Source organism: Brassica napus, chromosome A8 (genome assembly GCF_020379485.1).
Source record: "Brassica napus cultivar Da-Ae chromosome A8, Da-Ae, whole genome shotgun sequence".
NCBI classification, from domain to species: domain Eukaryota; kingdom Viridiplantae; phylum Streptophyta; class Magnoliopsida; order Brassicales; family Brassicaceae; genus Brassica; species Brassica napus.
This window is the reverse complement of record NC_063441.1, coordinates 4,575,944-4,595,724: the sequence shown is the minus strand read 5'-3', so window position 1 is coordinate 4,595,724 and position 19,781 is coordinate 4,575,944. Positions and strand designations below refer to the sequence as shown.

At 31.8% G+C, this 19,781-nt stretch overlaps 2 protein-coding genes across 2 annotated transcripts; one reads left to right on the top strand and one right to left on the bottom strand.

Annotated features, from left to right (window-relative positions):
* Nucleotides 1-6,008: 6,008 nt before the first annotated feature.
* On the bottom strand, nucleotides 6,009-8,047 carry LOC106369812 (anther-specific proline-rich protein APG-like). Its single transcript, XM_048737649.1, has 2 exons — nucleotides 7,240-8,047; nucleotides 6,009-6,435 (listed from the first exon to the last, which is right to left on the bottom strand). Exons 1-2 carry the CDS (start codon nucleotides 7,912-7,914, stop codon nucleotides 6,106-6,108), a joined length of 1,005 nt encoding a protein of 334 aa, XP_048593606.1. The 5' UTR covers nucleotides 7,915-8,047; the 3' UTR covers nucleotides 6,009-6,105.
* Nucleotides 8,048-15,327: 7,280 nt separating this feature from the next.
* On the top strand, nucleotides 15,328-16,709 carry LOC106371893 (photosystem II 22 kDa protein, chloroplastic). Its single transcript, XM_013811995.3, has 4 exons — nucleotides 15,328-15,729; nucleotides 15,813-15,926; nucleotides 16,002-16,245; nucleotides 16,334-16,709. Exons 1-4 carry the CDS (start codon nucleotides 15,538-15,540, stop codon nucleotides 16,579-16,581), a joined length of 798 nt encoding a protein of 265 aa, XP_013667449.1. The 5' UTR covers nucleotides 15,328-15,537; the 3' UTR covers nucleotides 16,582-16,709.
* Nucleotides 16,710-19,781: the final 3,072 nt, after the last annotated feature.

Here is a 19,781-nt window from a genome sequence, read left to right as displayed (position 1 = left end):
CTAGAGGTCTTTCCGGATTTGTTTGCAGGTGAGGCCGATGCCATTGTTAGGTTACGCTTTCTAGAACTTGCTCCCTTAAAGACTTTGGGACTGATGCGCAAATCCCTCTGTTTTGGAGGTCTTCCTCTTCTTTTGCTTTGCTGAGCAGGTTGTGTTGTTGTGAGGGGGAAATTACTTGTGTCTTGTGGTATCATCATTTCCTCAGTAGGTGCTTCTGCCGCTCTTGCTGCAAGATAAGCTAGTTGTGCCAAGAGCTCCGTTTCCAAAATAGCTGCAGCTGTAGTTTCCATAAGTCCATGGGCTTCTCCGTTTAGTACTCTCTGTTTTCTTGCAGCGCTTTCGACAGGATCAGCCACATTATTATACTGATAAGTGACTTCTATCAGCTCGTCCATCACCTCTTCAGTTGATCTAGATGGTGGGAGGAGGCTAGGTTGCAGTGGAGGGAAGTCCTCCTTATCTAAATAAGTCGAACATTTTGTGTATCGCTAATTTATTCATGACTTCATATGAAGGAGAGAGGTAGAGAGTGAGTAAGAAGGTGACTTACCGCTATCACTGATGAGGAGGAGCTTGAGGTAATCATAATCTGAACGAGCTCATGCTGACGCAACAACCATCAGAGAAGATTATCGTAATGACTCCACGATGGGCAAAGATACTTGAGGAGGTTTTGCTGCTGTTGGCATCTATTGTTTAAAGAACAAAACTTATGTTCGCCCCTAGGGTGAATTTTTAAATTTACCTCACCTTCTATGACCAATAAAAGTGCCACGTAGATAGTTAAATAAAAAATTTATTTAAAAATAGCTAAGAAAATAACGTCAATTTTAACGACATTGACGCCGGTAGCTAAACCGTAAAACCTAAATCTTAAATTCTTAACCCTAAACCTTAAATCCTAAATCCAAACTCTATACCCTAAACACAATCCATATACTCTGAACCCAAATCTATACCCTAAACCCAAACCCTAAGCCCTAAATCCAAACCGTATACCCTAAACCAAAATCCTAGATTTAAAACCCAAACCATAAACCCTAAACCCAAACCCTAAACCTAGACGCTATAGGGTTTGGGTTTAGGGTTTACGGTTTGGGTTTGAGGTCTAGGATTTAGATTTAGGGTATATGTTTTGGGTTTAGGATTTATGGTTAGGGTTTAGGGTCTAAGTTTTGGGTTTATGATATACGGTTTGGGTTTATAGTCTAGGATTTGGGTTTAGGGTATTGAATTTAGGTTTAGGGTCTAGAGTTTAAGTTTAAAATTTAGGGTTTAGAATTTAAAATTTAGGGTTTAGGGTTTAGCTGGCGGTATTGGTACCGTTAAAATTTGTGTTACTCTTTTTTTTAGCTATTTTTAAATAATTTTTATATTTTTATTTAATTATCTACGTTGCACTTTGATTGGTCATAAAAAAAAGTGAATTTAAAAGTTCACCCTAGGAGGTGAACCTAAGTTTTGTTTTTGTTTAAATGTAAATAAATAATAACAATAATACTTAAAATTTTTATTTTAATTAGTTTGTTTTTTAAAATTTTTTAATTGTATAATTAGAAGGTTAGAAAGGGGTTAACATTAATATGCAGATAATGTTTAAAATATTTTTAAAACTTAATTAGCAATATTTTCTATATTTTGTAATAAAAATAAAACTATATATATCTCAAATAATTTTGAGTCCTTTTCAGTTTTATTTATTATATTTATATTTTTTATATAAAAATTTAGATTTATAAAGAATTGGGCCTCTTAATTATTATTATTATAAGGAGGAACATTGGCTTGAGCCTGGGACGGTCACACCGCTTGTCCCCCCTAGTAAACCGGCCATGGGCAGATTAGAGTATTGGAAGACATAAGGTAGACTTATATAGACAGAATTTAAAACAGAAAATGAAACATAAGAAGTAGCGCTAGTGTTATGAAATAATTAGACACATTTTCACAAAGTTTTTCTTAAAGAGCATTTCTCTCCAAATTTAATTATCATTTTGAATCATTTTGGACAATATTTTTAATTTATCAGTCACATGATAAATTTAAAGTTATACTTTTAAAACATAAACACTAAAAATCTACTAACAAAAAGTCATAGTTGGACAAACATTTATTTAACTTCCTCCTATTTCTCCTACAAACAACCTAGTTATTATTAAATATATACCATAATTTAACATATCATATTATTATTTTCAAAATAAAAAATCTAAAATGATATTATTAAATATTATTTCTACTATGCATTTTAATAATATTTTTTATTTAAAATGTAAATATATAATTTTAATATTTACTTTTAAATAATAAAATTCTTAATTAATATTGACTATTATTATAAATTAATGTTAGTTTAGTTTTGAATTATTTAATAGGAAATAACATTTCTATAATATTTATATATACATATTTAATATTCATAATTAAATTACTACACAAATTAATAAATGTAGAGTAACTTAATCCATTTATTAAATATTTTATAAATTATAAAATTAACATAATTACATATACAAAATAGCATATATTCATGAATTTTATAACACATTTCAACTTATTAAAACAAAATATTAAATAAGATATTTAAACTAAGAAGTAATTTTGTATATTAATATAGAGATTTAAATTAGTATATTAAAAGATAATTCAGTATATTTGAAATTGATAAAAGTACAATACTAAATTTAGCTAATACTGATTTGATTACATGGTACATTATACTATAGATTATGTTTTACAATTACAGTTTTTGCAAATCATATCATAAACATGTAAATAGTTATTAAGTATGGGACGGGTTGAATGATATAGAGTTAATTTATATTATAATAAAATATATTTTGACCAATGTAAAAAGTTAAAAATAAATTCTTATTAAAATTAAAAGCTTGAAAATATAAGTAAAATTAATAGGAGGTGCGTAATATAAATGAATTGTTATTTTTAGAAAACTATAAATATATAAATTTTAAATTATATATATATATACATATATATTTTAAAGAAAAATATTTTATAAATATACGGATGTATAAAATTTCTAATTTTTAGTAAATGATTTTTAAATAAAAATTAATTATGCACTTTGAAACCGCGGATCAAAATATATTGTATAAAAAATAATATCTTCAAAAGAAATGACATGATTATGGGTAAGATATCCACATAAGACAATAAAAATGTTGCAAAAAAGTAAAGTGTCCCACAACATTAAAAATAAGTCGAGATGATTATATCAATACGGTACAATCATCCAATATATTTTAACCCATTTTATTTTATCAGCTAAAAGAAAATTTATAATCATTTAATGAAATATCATTTCAAGAATGAGTGCAAGTACTCTTCTTCTTTTCTTTTGTTGTTTATCTGCATTTGCGACAATATCTCTTACTTATTAAAATAGGAGCATTAGAGGAAACTAACTTTTAGCTCATGTGGTATTAACAAGAATGTCATTTCTTAGGTGTCAACACCATATTTATTCTCACCCTCTCTAATTAAATATCTTCTGTTTACTAGATTTATTACAGTATTTGCCATTATTCATTAATTGTAGCTTAGCATAATGTTTTATTTACAACTACATAACATGTTTGTTGGCGTGTATGCAATGTGATCTATAACTTAGTTTAAATTCGGGTTGTTTGATTGGTTCAACCAAAACCAATGCATCATGGTTTAGTTGCATGACAAACCACGATTTGTCTAATAGTCATGACTTTATTTATATTTTTTAAAATGATATTCTATAAGCATAAAATTTATTAGACAACTTTAATAATAAAAAAAACATATCTGCTGAAGAACAATTTACAAAAGTTAGCCAATGGAACAAAAATGGTTTTCTTCAAAAACGAAAAATATATTTTCTATGATATTAGGATCATAAATTCTTTTTTTACTTTAATATTGAAAAACCATATATGTTAGTAGATTTTATTTAAATTTATTATATAATGTTTAGAAACGAATATTGTGTTTTCTATGATATTTAAATGACATATATGGTTTTTCACTTTAATATTGAAATAACCATATCTATTAAGAAGATTTTATTCAAATTAATATGTTTTGCTCAGATGATTTTATTTAAACCATATCTTTAGAAACGGAAATGTGTGTTCTATTTTATTTGAATCACAAATACTATTTTTATTTTAATATTGAAAAAAACATATATGTTAAGAAGATTTTGTTCAAATTAATATGTTTTGCTTAGAAGATTTTATTTAAACTTAATATATAATGTCTAGAAACGAATATGTGTTTTCTATGAGATTTGTATCACACACATAGTTTTTTACTTTAATGTGAAATAACTATATCTGTTAAGAAGATTTTATTCAAATTAATATGTTTTGCTCAGATGATTTTATTTAAACCATATCTTTAGAAACGGAAAATATGTGTTCTATTTTATTTGAATCACAAATACTATTTTTTACTTTAATATTAAAAAAACATATATGTTAAGAAGATTTTATTCAAATTAATGCTCAGAAGATTTTATTTAAACTTAATATATAATGTCTAGAAACGAAAATGTGTTTTCTATGATATTTGAATCACACACATAGTTATTTACTTTAATATTGAAATAACCATATCTGTTAAGAAAATTTTATTCAAATTAATATGTTTTGCTCAGAATATTTTATTTAAACCATATATTTATAAACGAAAATGTGGTTATATTTATTTAAATCACAAATACTATTTTTTACTTTAATATTGAAAAACCATATATGTCAAGAAGATTTTATTCAAATTCATATGTTTTCTTCAGAAGATTTTTAAAACTTAATATATAATGTTTACACAGTTAAATATGAAATACTAAACCATACATCTTCAAAAGTTAGAACGAGGAGGACCCCATATATAATGTGTATGAATCGGAGCAAATTTATTTTATTTTACACAGTTCTCATGCTTCAAGATTTATTTTATGCATGTACTTCAAAGCTGTCTACCATACGTCAGGTGTTTAAATTACACCAGATACAGTTTCCCTAAAATGATTCAAATATCAATGTGAATAAAATAATATCATTTCCTGTTGAAACCTATCAACAATGCCATCCAGTGATCCAAACGCTCTGCAATTATAGCATTTATTCATGCGACCCGGACTTTCTAAAGATCGATTATACATTGTCAATTAGCATTACTTGCAAGCAAAAGAATTATCTTCATAATATTTAATATTAGGAATGTTTTGAGCATTTTATGACACTAATTCCTATCATAAACGTACTCATTAATATAATTTGATTTTGGTAATACAAAATTACAGTCGAATTAGAAATGTTTTGAGCTAAATATAACACTAGTTCATGTTTTAAACGTACTCATTAATATTATACAATTTGATAATGAAAAATTACAGTCCAATAGAATCATACATGTCTTTTTTCATCGACACTGATTGAGTTAAATTGATTTCCGTTGACCAATTGTTTCTTATAATAGTCCATCGAATCTGCTGTGTATTTGAATTACGAAACATGATTACGGCAAGTTTTGGACAATCAATATTAGTTTTCAAGACGAAAAATAAAGATGACGATTGGCTATCATTATTTACCATATCCTCACGCCTTTTGTATATATATATACAAGGCATTCTATCTACATTTCTTCACCACCTTCTCCTTCTCAATACATCCTTACGATAAACAATAATTCTATTGCCAATGTTTCTTTTATCTTTATTTCATAATTTATTTCATAATTTATTTTATATAGCATTTTTTTCTTTTCTTAGAGATTCATTTTCAGGACCACTTCAAGTTAACAAAGCAAATACACAAGTTTTTCTTAAAAAATCGAAACTTAATTTATATAGACATACACAATTCCGTAGCATTTTTTATCATATAAAATGTCATATTTTTTCTATGACTTCAACTTTTTCAATACTTATATATTTAAAGTGATAAACTATTTAAATTTCTTCACTCCGCACATGCGCGCGGATTATCACCTAGTATAATAGTACCAAATGTGAAAAGGAAGAAACTTTTTATTATTCTTTTCTGAAAATTAACCAAAACTACAAGACTAAAGACCTAAAATAAGAAAAGAAAGCCCTAGAAGGAGTTAGTAGATCTTGACGTGGCAAGTGCAGCGAAGTAAAGGAAGGAAGTAGCGATCGTCGTAGAAGCCCAAAATGACATCAGAACACTCATTTCTCATGTTGACGAAAAGGTTGCAGCAATAGTCACTTACACGAAACCTCCCTGTGTAGTAACTTACCTCTATCTGTTGCTTGCATACTGCCGACGGCCCAAATTCGGTTATGCAGTTAATGAAATGCCCCAACGGATTCCAATTCCGATAAGGAGGCCATTGAGTTGATGGCGTTGTTGGTTCTTTTGGAGGGGATTGTGCTGGGATTGGTTCGTGTGGCGGTGGTGGAGAGTGAATGATCTAAAAAATAAATATTAAAGGCAGAAATCTTAGTAAAATGGTTTTAGATTAATATCTATCTCATAGACAACAGTAATACGCCGACAAATATAATATTCATCATCGTTAGAGATATTAAAAGATTTTTTGGCCAGAAAAAGTTTTAATTTGAAGTGATGTTTTCAATATTCCATTGCAAAAAAATATTAGATGTTGTTCTTTAATTGTGCTTATAATAAGTGATTAATTATTTGATTGTTGTCTTCATCACTAATATAAACATGGTTATGATAAGTATGTTTTTGGTAAAAATTATGATAAGTATTTTGTAACTTATATTAGTTTTTATGCATTATGTCTAAATATAATATTGACTGAAACGAGCAAGTATCAAATAAACTGATTATTATTTTTTTTGGTAAAAAATGATAAGGGTAAACTGATTTTTTTTTGAAAAAGAAAATAAAATAAGATATTACTAAGATATATATATATATATATATATATATTTTTTTTACAGGGCTTAAGATATACTCCCTCTGTTCCTAAATAATCTATGTTTTAGAATTTTCACACTTATTAAGAAAACACTTAAAATTTTGATAATAAATGTATGATTTTCTGTGTTTAGCTATTTCCTATGATTTTTAACCAATTAAAATTCAGTAAACACAATTAATGTTTTTGAAATTTACAATTTTTCATTATTACATACATTGAAAATATAAAATATGGATCTTTTAGAAACAAAATATTTTTCTAAAACATGTATTATTTAGGAACGGAGGGAGTATATATCTTTGAAGTTAACAAAATTATACTAACCAGAATTGATGTTTTAGCAGGTGGAGGAGACTCATTTGGAGTCAGAGATGATGGGTTAGGAGGAGATTTTTTTGGAGTTGGACGTGGAGGTGATGGTGTAGGTGATGGCGGAGACATTTTAGGAGTCGGTGGAGGCGATGGTTTAGGAGGCGGAGGAGACTTTTTTGGAGTTGGAGGCGGAGGCGATGGTTTAGGAGGCGGAGGAGACTTTTTTGGAGTTGGAGGCGGAGATGAGGGTTTAGGAGGTGGAGGAGACTTCTTCGGAGATGGACGTGGAGGTGAGGGTTTAGGTAGTGGCGGAGCCATCTTAGGAGTCGGAGGAGACGACGGAGTTGGAGGCTTTTGTGACGGGGGTTGAGGAGGTGAAGGGTAACTAATAGAAATGGCCACTCCAGATCCGTTATTATAGGTACATTTCCAGACTTTGGAATCTCCAAAATTGAATTTACCAGCGTATAAATGGGGTTGAGCTTGGCCGGTATTCACCAGCTTCTCCTCATTAGAGACTTCTGAAGGTTTTGGCCAACCTCCCATCGTTGTGGTCGGTGAAACAATGATACAGAGTTGAGCAACGATGAGGATGATGAGGCTTTTCATTGTTGAGTGTGTGTGAATGAAACTTGTGGAATGGATTATATAGACGGGCGTTTCTCTTAACCTATTTGTGCGCTGCATATAGATTTTAAAATATATTTTACCGGATCTTATCAGATACTGAAACTGAATTCTCGTTATAATATTTTCCTCCGGTTCTTTTTGAAAATGTCAATTGCGTGGTTTTCTATTAAATATGTTGGAGATTTGATTATGTCAACAGAAATATAATGTGAAAACGAAAAAGAAGCTAAGAGCTGTTTAGAAAATAAGATATACCTGTAGACCTAATATGCTTCTTATCTTTACCTTCTAACTTCTACTAATCATGATAAAATAAGAGGCGAGTTTTTCTTCTTCCTGTTTTTTCTAAAATATGATTTTTGAAAATATATAGTTATAGATATTCAAGTTTAACATATGTTGTTACAAATTTTAACCTTTTAATGGTAAATAATAATTAATTTAAATGAAAATATTTTTTAAATAAATAGGACATTTTCCAATTTAATATGTTTTTCTTAGGGGATATGCTTAATTATCTTCTTTTTTTTTCGCCAAAAGGTTTGTTTTTTATTATTAAACCAGGCCAAGCCCAACAAACATGGTCCAAGACCCAAATACATAATAAAAAGGTGTAGAAGCCCAAAAGCCTAACGGCTACAATCTAAACATTTAAAACGGGCCCGCGGCCCAAACCATACGAGCCCGAACGACGTCGGCTGGAAACACGCATCAAGGAAGCTGGCTGCTGAACACGTGGAAGCATCTGCGCCCTCGGATCGACACGCGTCGCACACCGCCTCGACCTGACCGTCTCCGCCTCGAAACGCCTCCAGAGCCACCTCACCGTACCTTCGTTTCGCCGGATCTCATAACCCGCCTCGAACTACCTTACTCACCGATGGTCCTCCACCGAAAGCGTCATCGGACAAACCGCGCTCTCATCAGGACCACCTACTCTTCTCTCGGGAGTAAACCCGAAACCACAAACTCAACTTTCCGCCGACAAGAACCACAACCCAACCAACCTTTCACCGCTAACACCCAAGCTTCCTACGGGTACCAAGCCGGCAGCGTAGAGCTATAGTACGTAGCCTCCACCCTCCGGAAACAAGACGGCGACGACGGAGCTCAGTAAGCCTCCCCCTCCCGACAAAAATGAACCGACGGTGGCGGAGCTAACGCAGCCTCCACCTCCCGGAGAATACCGACGACGACGGAGCTGTAAAAGCCTCCCCCTCACGGAGTCGAACCTTGATCTAAAAAAGCCTCCTCTCCACCGCAGAAACCCTTCCCCACGACCGCGTCTTCACTCCAGACAAGAACCCTCCATGCATCATAGATAAAGCCGGATCTACAGCTCAGACAAGGCGATAGTGGGGGGGATACGAAGGTGAGGCACTAGGAAAACTTTTAAACGGACGGACCACGGTTCCGGCGACGGCACGCTCGCTCACGCGCCGGCCGTACGCCGGAACCGAATAGATCTACTTTCTCTCACTAAGATGCTTATTATCTTTACCTTCTAACTTTAATTAATCATGACAAGGATAAAATAAGCCACATATGCGAGTTTTTCTTCTTCCTGTTTTTTCCAAAATATGATTTTTGAAAATATATAGTTATAGATATTCAAGTTTAACATATGTTGATAAATTTATTTCGTATAAAAATATTACTTTATTTACAAATTTTAACCTTTTAATGATAAACAATAATTAATTTAAATGAAAGTATTTTTAAATAAATAGGTCAATTTTCCAAATTAATATGTTTTTATTGGGGGGATATGCTTCTTATCTTTACCTTCTAACTTCTATTAATCATGACAAGGATAAAATAAACCACATAGGCGAGTTTTTATTCTTCCTGTTTTTTCCAAAATATGATTTTTGAAAATATATAGTTAATATTCAAGTTTAACATATGCTGATAAATTTATTTCGTATAAAAATATTACTTTATTTGCAAATTTTAACCTTTTAATGGTAATTAATAATTAATTTAAATGAAAGTATTTTTTAAATAAATAGGTCAATTTTGAAATTTAATATGTTTTTGGGGAAATTACATGTTTACCACTTTCATGGTACAATTTTTTATTTTTACCACCACTAATGAGACATTTTCAAAAATACCTTCTTCATTAAGTGGTAAAAGACTCTTATGCTCTTATTATTTATATATATAATAAATCATTATTTAAATAAAAATAAAAAATAAATAAATAATAAAAAAAATAAAAAAAATAAAAAAAATAAAAAATAAAACGACAATTATGTTTGAAACTATTTTTTAAAAAATTTTATATATTTTTTAAGTATTTATATATTTATTAGAATCATAAATTTCACATTCCAAAACCCCTACTCCATCCCTTAACTCTAAATCCTAAGTCTAGATTAGTTAACCGTAAGGGTATAATTGTATTTTACCCTTCATTAAAAGTGAGGGTAAAAGTGGTTAGTGTAAACATGAAAAGTGGTACTATGAATATGGTATTATGTAATTAATAAAATGGACATAATATAACTTTTGTACTGTAGCTAAAAATAGTAACTATATTTTAATAAAATAGGTACATGCAGTTTTTAGAACTAATTAAATATCATAATACGCATAGATTGCATAAACAATTTGAGGTTGCATAATTGTTTTATAATAATATCACATTTTTTAGAAAAAATACTATAAATTTTGTAAGCAACACCTTTAAATTTGTTTGTGTCTGAGTAAATATTTTGTTTTATAAAAATGAAATTCATATTTATAGTTAAAACTTATTTATTATTAATATCCTTATTGATTATTATGTAATTAACGAAATGGACATAATATAACTTTTGTACTGTAGATAAAAATAGTAACTATATTTTAATAAAATTGGTACATGCAGTTTTTAGAACTAATTAAATATCATAATACGCATATATTGCATAAACAATTTGAGGTTGCATAATTTTTTAATAATAATATCACATTTTTTAGAAAAAATACTATAAATTTTGTAAGCAACACCTTTAAATTTGTTTGTGTCAGAGTAAATAATACCTTTTGGACTTCTTTATCAGAGTTATGTAGGACACAAGATTGCATCTTATATATTAAAACAGAAGTCATGACTTATTTCATGTGTGATATTTCATTTTGGACGTTCCACTGGAAATTAGTTATCTTTAATTTTACTATCATTAATGTAATTATTAATATCACCTTAATGTTCACATCTTTTAAAATATAAGTATACAACGTCTTTCCTGTACTATCTTATAAGAAAACACTAAGAACACAAATTCTAAATGTAATCACGAACCCAAGGCAATATGAACTTTAACCCAGATATGTCATGTGGTTCCTTACTGATTTTCATAATTGGATTTTGAAATTGAGAAATCTTATTTTCAATTTCTGGGTTGTGTACAAAAACTAAAGAAGACGACATTTCAGTTCTCGGAAAAATAAACTTAAGAAGTCATCAAGTAATTTCAGAAGCAATGGAAGTGGTGGTACGGTCGTAAGAAGTCATCAAGCGGTGAGGAAGAAGAATGTAATGTGTGTTCAATGATTCCCCAAACAACAAACATGAACAGTGGAAAAGAAAGCAATCATCGGGTGGAGAGCGATCCAACATGATTTTGAGTGGTGGGATACTATTTTGAATTGTAGTTTAAACTCGAACAATTACGAAGTTAAATACTCCAACTTTTTTCTGTTCAAAATCGACTTTTTTTGTTGTGTATTGTTGCATCTTATTGTTGCATCTGCAGTTGTCATATGAGTCGAGGAGATATAGAGTTCTTGCTCAGTGATGGAAGTGTTAGGAAATGAAAGATATGTCCTTTATTACAACTATGTGCATTTCAGATTGCAATCTCAACAGTCAGATCATGTACATTGGCAGATGAGGTTAGGTTCTGCATTGGGTGCCTTTTTGGACTCAGTTGCAGTTAATGTGTGTAACAACTTGTATTTTTTTTATCCCACGCTTCATTTTAGGGGATGCACATCAGTAAACAAATAACCGATTGTAACTACTTCTTAACATTATATTTTTCAAAAAAAAAATGAATGGGATATCTTAAACCTAAACTAAAAGAAAAAATACTAAACTCTAGATCGTAAATAAATTAGAATGATCTTAAGCAACGATAAATTCAATCATTTTTTTACCAAAAAAAAAACGATAAATTCATTTTTCTAACTACGAATGAATAAAAATCCAAAATAGCTGAACTGGTTAGTCTGACTAACACAATAATAACACAATAATGTAAACCAAATCGGGAGATATAAGTATGTTATACATGAGATACACAAACAGATATGCAATAAGCTACGAAAACTACCAAGGTTTGGTATAAACAATTGACATACTACACATTTTTTTAGAGAACCCGAGGTTATTGATTAAAGCAATAACTTAAACCGATATGAATTACCGAAAATAAAGTTATTCTAAATTAATTATGGCCCATAGAAAATATTGTACAAGCCTGCTTATTTTGTGATGCTGTGAGGGTTTGCCCAAAATAAAGTCATTCTAAATTAAGTAAGGCCCATATAAAATATTGTAAAATGCCGCTTATTTTGTGATGACATTGAGGTGTTATGTTCAATACTACAAATCATATTTTACATCGAGACAACTAAATTAGTTATTGAACTAGCCAAACGTCATTTACACCACTTATTTTCCCTTTGGAATGTTGTGCGAGGTGGCAAGTTAGCTTTCACAAGTCTATTAGTGTGTTAATAATGTACGAGTGTTTTTTTATTTGAATTGAATGTGGCAGTTTCAATCAGGTGGCCTCCGACTATTTAGATTCCGTGTAATTTATTTTACTAACTATGTTTGATGTATTTTGTCTTCATTTTTTTTTTTTGTCTTTTTCTTTTTTTTGATTAAAAAGGGATTTAACTCATCCTAAAAATACAGTTCTAATCACTTTTTTTTTGTTTCTCTTAGGGTAAGACTGGTTTTCCCGCTACCACCCGCAAACGCAGCTTTTGCGGTTGGTAGCGGTTGCTGGCGTTTTGCAACAATCGCTCAAACCGCTTTAAACCGCTCCAAATCGTTCCAAATCGCTCTGAACCTCATAAATTCAAAAGCTGGTTCCAGCTAGCGTTTGCGGTTGCGGGCGTTTGCGGGAGGATAAAAAAAAATTATTTTTTTTCCAAAACAATATAAATACAAAAATAAAAAAATTCAATAAAAAAATTAAACTGAAATTATAAAAATGCTAAAATATATCAATTAAATTTTAATTAATATTATAAAACTTTAAAATAAAAATATTTTCTATATTTTTAAAAAATTTAAACTATAACTTTCTAAATATAAATTTTATATTTATTATAATATTATTATTTTTGATATTTTTATAATTGTATAAAATGTAAATATTGTTAATTTATTATTTAACTGCTGCTGCATTTGGTAGTTAACCAGTCATAAGTATCCCGCAAACGCACAAATTTCTAACCGCATAACCAGTCGTACAAATCTCTTAAAACCGCTAGAAACCGCAACCACCCACATCTGCAAACTCCCGCAACCGCAACCGCAACCGCTGCGGTTAAACCAGTCAGGCCCTTAATCACTCCTTTTAGTGCCACAATATTATCGTTAGACGTGGATCCTCTATCGTTACCATAAATTTTGAGTCAGTTTAGGTTTGACACAAATCGTTAGAACATTCCAAATCATTTTTAAGACTTTCAGAAACTAAACAAATTTGTTTATATATGTTTAGGACGCATACCTAAATCCCATAGATTAATATTAGGCTAGCTAAGAAATAATATGAATTAGTTGTGTGCAAAAGAATTGTAACATCTCGATTTCTAGTATACGTGAAAAGGCTTACGAAAAATAATTTTGACTATCTATGTTACCAAATTACGTTTACTTTTTCAGGCACACATTCGTTTAGAATTCCAGAGTTAAGTGTGCTTCATCTGGAGCAGTAAAACGATGAGTGACCTATCAGAAAGATTCGCGATATCCTGCGAGTGAAGCCGAAACACAGAGAAATGTCATGTGGTAATTGCATGATCAGTAAACATGACTAATGAGTCTCTCGAAAATTAATGCACTTCTCATGGAATGAGGTCCACGGGCCGAGTGAGCGGGCATGGGTGGTCCATTAGCCGTGGACGGTCGGAAAGTTTACAAGTGGTATCAGAGCTAGATAACCATCTCGGTTCTGACCCGAGAGGCATCTTGAGAACTGTTATGGTGTGCAACGGGTGCATTGCGCTTTGTGAGTGGAGTGAATTGTAACATCCCGATTTCTGGTGTATGTGGAAAGGCTTAAGATAATTGATTTGGCTATCTATGTCATCAAAGTTAAGAGTGTTTGAGCTGGAGTAGTAGAAGAATGGATGAACTACCGGGAACTGGTTCGCGATATCATGCAAGCGAGACCAAAGTACAGGAAAACGTCATGTGGTAATTGCAGAGTCAGTAAATATAACAAATGAGTGTCACAAATTTAAAGCACCGCTGTTGCATGGGACAGGACCCACGGGTCGAATGAACAGGCATGAATGATCCATTAACTGTAGATGGTCAGAGCATTACAAAAACGTTCAAAATTATATATGGTGAGATCAGTGCCGCGTATGATAATACGGATCACGTAGCCCTACTGAATTTTATTTTATTTCTCAAGTACGTTAAGTTAATTTGACTAAATACATTTAATATAATGAAGAAAAACGAAAATTTGGCCCTTCAAAAAGTTTTTTTTCTCTAAAGATTAAATATATTAGTTCAAGTACAAGTCCAAATTGTAAAAAAGTTCCCAAGTCAATGTACTGTCATCGATCAGAATACAAGTCCAAAATGTAAAAAAAAGTTTCCAAGTCAATGTATTATTAAAATTAGCTTCGCCTATCCACTAAACTCGGGACGTTCTGCTAATTCATTTTTGAAATTCTTGGAAATCGGGTTCTGTTCTCAACCTTCAATGTTGATCAGGATTAGGTGAGGTTCTTCTGGTTGTATCGGGTTCTCTTCTCAGCCCCTTCAAAAAGTTTTCTTTCCTGTTTTTAATATTATGCTCTCGATTGAAAACGCTTCTAAACCCGTCTCTCGGTGGGATCGAGTCCGGTCTCAAAGTCAAAAGTTAAGTAATAGAACAAACCTGGAAATTTATTTCTTTTATATTGAACCACCTGAAATTTTTTAAAACTGTTGAAATTGGAAAATATGATTTCCATGAAAAATCTAAGTGATTATTCTTTTATTTAAAGTAAAAAGTAGTATTCAATGTGGAAAAAATAAAGTTGAAGAAAACTAAGATTTTAGGGGAACTCTAGTTTTAGTTCGTCATAAATGGTTGTTGACCTTAAATTGGTTTTTGGTCATCACCTTAAATTGTTTTTGTTTGTTTTTTTCTTTCTGCAAAGGGCACATTATTGACTGTACAGAAAATTTGCAAAATAATTATTATATAAGAAAGAAATAGTGGACGAGGAAAATAAGAAAGAAACTAGTTATTTATTTTCTTGCCACAGAAAACATTATCTCCACAGAGAGACTAAAGGAAGGACAATTGGGAGACGTGGACGCACTGTAAGCCCGTCAACAGATTTCCTTGATATATCTCCTAATCTCTTTACTTCCAGACCACAACACTTGACTGATCTTTTCTCTCATCCTCAGACGCAACAAGCAGCTTGTTGCAACACACAAAAATGGCTCAAACCATGCTGCTAACTTCCGGCATCTCTGCTAACCATTTCTTGAGGAACAAGAACCCTCTGGCTCAGCCCAAAGTTCACCATCTCTTCCTCTCCGGAAACTCTCCGGTTACTCTACCATCTCGAAGACCATCGTTGGTTCCTCTCGCTATCTTCAAACCCAAAACCAAAGCTGCTCCCAAAAAGGTATTCAGAGACCCTTTACTTGTTCAACAAGAAACATATCTCCTGTCATGATGGCAATGGTAAGATTTTTTTATATATTCTAGGTTGAGAAAGTGAAGCCAAAGGTTGAAGACGGTATCTTCGGAACGTCTGGTGGGATAGGATTCACGAAGCAGAACGAGCTCTTTGTGGGTCGTGTTGCTATGATCGGTTTCGCTGTAAGTCCCCTCTGTTACACACATACTTTTGTTACAAGGAAGAACATTTGATATGAAATTTGAGTTTATGAATAGGCATCGTTGCTAGGTGAGGCGTTGACTGGGAAAGGGATATTAGCGCAGCTGAATTTGGAGACAGGAATACCGATTTACGAAGCAGAGCCATTGCTTCTCTTCTTCATATTGTTCACTCTGTTGGGTGCCATTGGAGCTCTTGGAGACAGAGGAAAATTCGTCGACGATCCTCCCACCGGACTCGAGAAAGCCGTCATTCCTCCCGGCAAAGGCGTTCGCTCTGCCCTCGGTCTCAAAGAACAAGGTTCTGAACCGTATTACCCTAAGATGCAAATTTGATATTACTGAACCGTAGTCTAATCCGTAAATGCTTGTTGTTTGGTTGTGTCAAGGTCCTTTGTTTGGGTTCACGAAGGCGAACGAGTTGTTCGTAGGAAGATTGGCACAGTTGGGAATAGCATTTTCATTGATAGGAGAGATTATAACCGGGAAAGGAGCACTGGCTCAACTCAACATTGAGACTGGTATTCCAATTCAAGATATCGAACCACTCGTCCTCTTAAACGTTGCTTTCTTCTTCGCTGCTGCCATTAATCCTGGTAATGGAAAGTTCATTACTGATGATGGTGAAGAAAGCTAAACTCTCTATGTACTTTCCAGTTAGTTGTTTGGGAGACCATTATCATGTTGAGACAAAAGGAAATGGACAGCTTAAACTATTGTAATACTTAAATCCTTTTGTTTTAACTTGGTTTTTAATTCTGATTATATCTCAAGTTCCTTTGCACCTAGGTGATTGATATCATTTTAACATATTTAGAAGACCGAACTTTGAGATTCGAAAAGATTTATTCATCATGGAATTTGTCATGTACAAAAAGTCATGTCAAAATGAAAAAAAAATATAAAATCTAACGTTGGCCGTGGTTAAGAATCAAAGACATAGGCTTATTTTATTTTCTACTCAATATTATCTTAAGAAAAATAGATCGTCTTCTTATACAAGTGAAGGCCAAACTGTTTTCGCATTTCCACTATGCTTCATCTCCAATCAAAGAGATATTGTGTTACATCCGAGGTTCAGAAATGCGCTAGACGCTATGTTCAGCAGATCAAATCCTAGCGAGTTAATAGAAAATCAGAAAAAGAAGAAGAGTAGGAGTAACTTTTGTATCTAGTAAATTTAAATATTGTTTTACAGAACATGATAGATAAAATGTTGTAGCACAACGTGTGTTCAGAGGCTTATTGTTTTCTGAGCCGGGGTTCGAATTCCAGGAGGTGAAACAATAACAAAAACCCAGAAATTTTGTTAGTATGTGGCACATAAATATTTTTTATAATGAAAAAATATTACCTGGCAACTTTGAAAGGATGTAATCATTTCTTTTATCCACTTCATCATTTGTGGGAATCAGAATGGTTTGATGTCTATACAAATCCTTATATGTTGACTTCTGAAAAGATTGTCCATAAACCTCTTTTGCGATAGTTTGAATAGGATCTTCTCCACTACTTTTTATCAACAAATCCGAGGGCATGTCAATTTCAACTTGACTGTTACAAAGCAGACTTATTTTCCATCTCCAAATCTAAATCTATTTTTAGAAAGACTCAAGATTTTTTGCTGCATCATCACTAAGACCAGCAAGCAATCTCATGTTTTTTGTTAGCTTCAAAACTTTGTTATGCTCCCAAAGATATGATGAATTCAGAGTCGCCAAAATAGTCTCTGATCTACCTCCTCCAGGTATAACCGGTAATACCTGTCTGAAATCGCCACCAAAAATAACAACTTTACCGGTTAAGTATGAAGGTTTGTCTTTGTAAACTTCATACTCATCTGGTGTGAGCACGTCAAATCGTGACAGGGTTGCTCTAAGAGGAGAAGTGGCGGCTTCAAATGTCATAGCTGCGAGTTGCTCTGCAATCGAAGTGGTATCGATCAATGCGGTCTGGGTGTCGATTGACACTTCGTCATCATCGTGTCCATAATCACAGTGACGGGTTGCCATGAATCATGGGTCATCACCCAGCTCGATGTAGGATGTGTGCTCTCCCTGAACTTGGACATGGTTATAGAAAACGCTCCCATCAACAAGTGTGAGACACAACTTGTTTGTCTGCATGTTGCAAACAACTCCTACATTAGCCGTATAAGCTCTCCCAAACAGTAGAGATGTATTCCATCCTATCTTGATATCCATCACGTGAAAACTACAGGGGTCAAAGAATTTCCAATTAGTACCTCAAGATCTCTGATTAATCCTCATGAACTTACCTTAGAACAATCCACAAAAGTGAATAAGTCCTTAGAAGGTTCAATTTTGAGCCCAAGTTGATCTGCCATTGCTTTAGACATAATGCTCACTGAACATCATGTATCACACAGTGCATTCTGGTATACATGTCCTGCAACAGTGCACATGACTACGAACTTGCCAGGATCACCTTTTTTTTTCAGCTTTGCATCTCTCTTTTTAAGGGCTATGAGTTGATGAAACATTCACTCGATGTCCTCTTCTGTTTGTCTACTCTCTTTCTGAAAAATATCCAGAGATTATGAGTGTAGTAAGCCTCATCGAATGGTACATCATCAGGGATTTTCAAAACTATCTTGGTAAAACCATCCATCTCCTTCTTAGTTGCCTCTCACCCCAGATGCTTAGGAATCTTATTGTTCCTCCTCTTCCCAATAGGAACCTGTCTTGTAGCAGCTTCTTTGTAGATAACCGGATCTGGTAAATCATGCACATATAAATTTTAATTATAAGATATCTAATTTTTTAAAAGGACCTTTTATTATAAAGAATCTAATACTTTTAAATAAATTTGAAACATATTAATAGATAGGTAAGTTTTTGAATTACCATACAATGTGTAATTTTTACAATGATTGATTTCATAAAATTAAATTAAAACTAAAAAAATTATAATGTTGTATAATTGTATTAAAGATCCAATACATTGATAGTTTGGTACATTACAACAAACAATTGTATTGAAAAGAAAAGAAAATTCAAAAACTAATATGGATTAAGAAATATTTGTATGGATTGAACATATTTCGTTTAATTATATCAGATCAGAAAAGAATATACAGTCATCAATTATCGGATCCTCTCAAAGTATTTGAAAATTTTATGTTCAGATTTGTATAAAGATATTTTTCGTTGTTTTCTTTGTTTCCATGTCAGCTAGGGGTGTTCAATCCGGATATCAGTTCGGTTTCGGTTGGGTTTTTTTCGGTTTTCGGTATTTCGGTTAGTAAAATATGACTACCATTCTAAATCCATATTTACTTCGGTTCGGTTCGGTTTATATACCGTCGGTTTTTGGTTTATTCGGTTTTATACCAAAAAACATAATTATTTTGTTTGAGATCATATTATATGAATTTTAGAGTCATATTTTCAACACAATCATTTATTAAAAATATATTAAATGTTCAAATAAATGAATAAAAAAGTAAAAATGCTTCTACCATCAAATAAAATAATCAAATCTATAACTAAAATCAAAATTTGAAATTTTGAAAATAAAAATATGAAACAAAACAGAAACATGAAAGAAAAGTTTTTTTCACTCTTCTATATTTAGTGTTCATTAAAGTCATACTTTTTCAATTGAAAATTTTCCATTAATTATTGTCCCTCAAATTTATAATCTTCATATTAATTTAGTAAAGACTAAAATAAAGCAAAAATATCAAAAAAAGACTTAGAAAATAAGATGTATGAATTGCGATGTATTGTTATTTAGTTATATTTCAAGTGTTTTACAAATTAAGGTTTTTTATTACTATAAAATTATGGTAATAGTTATTAACACAAATTTAAC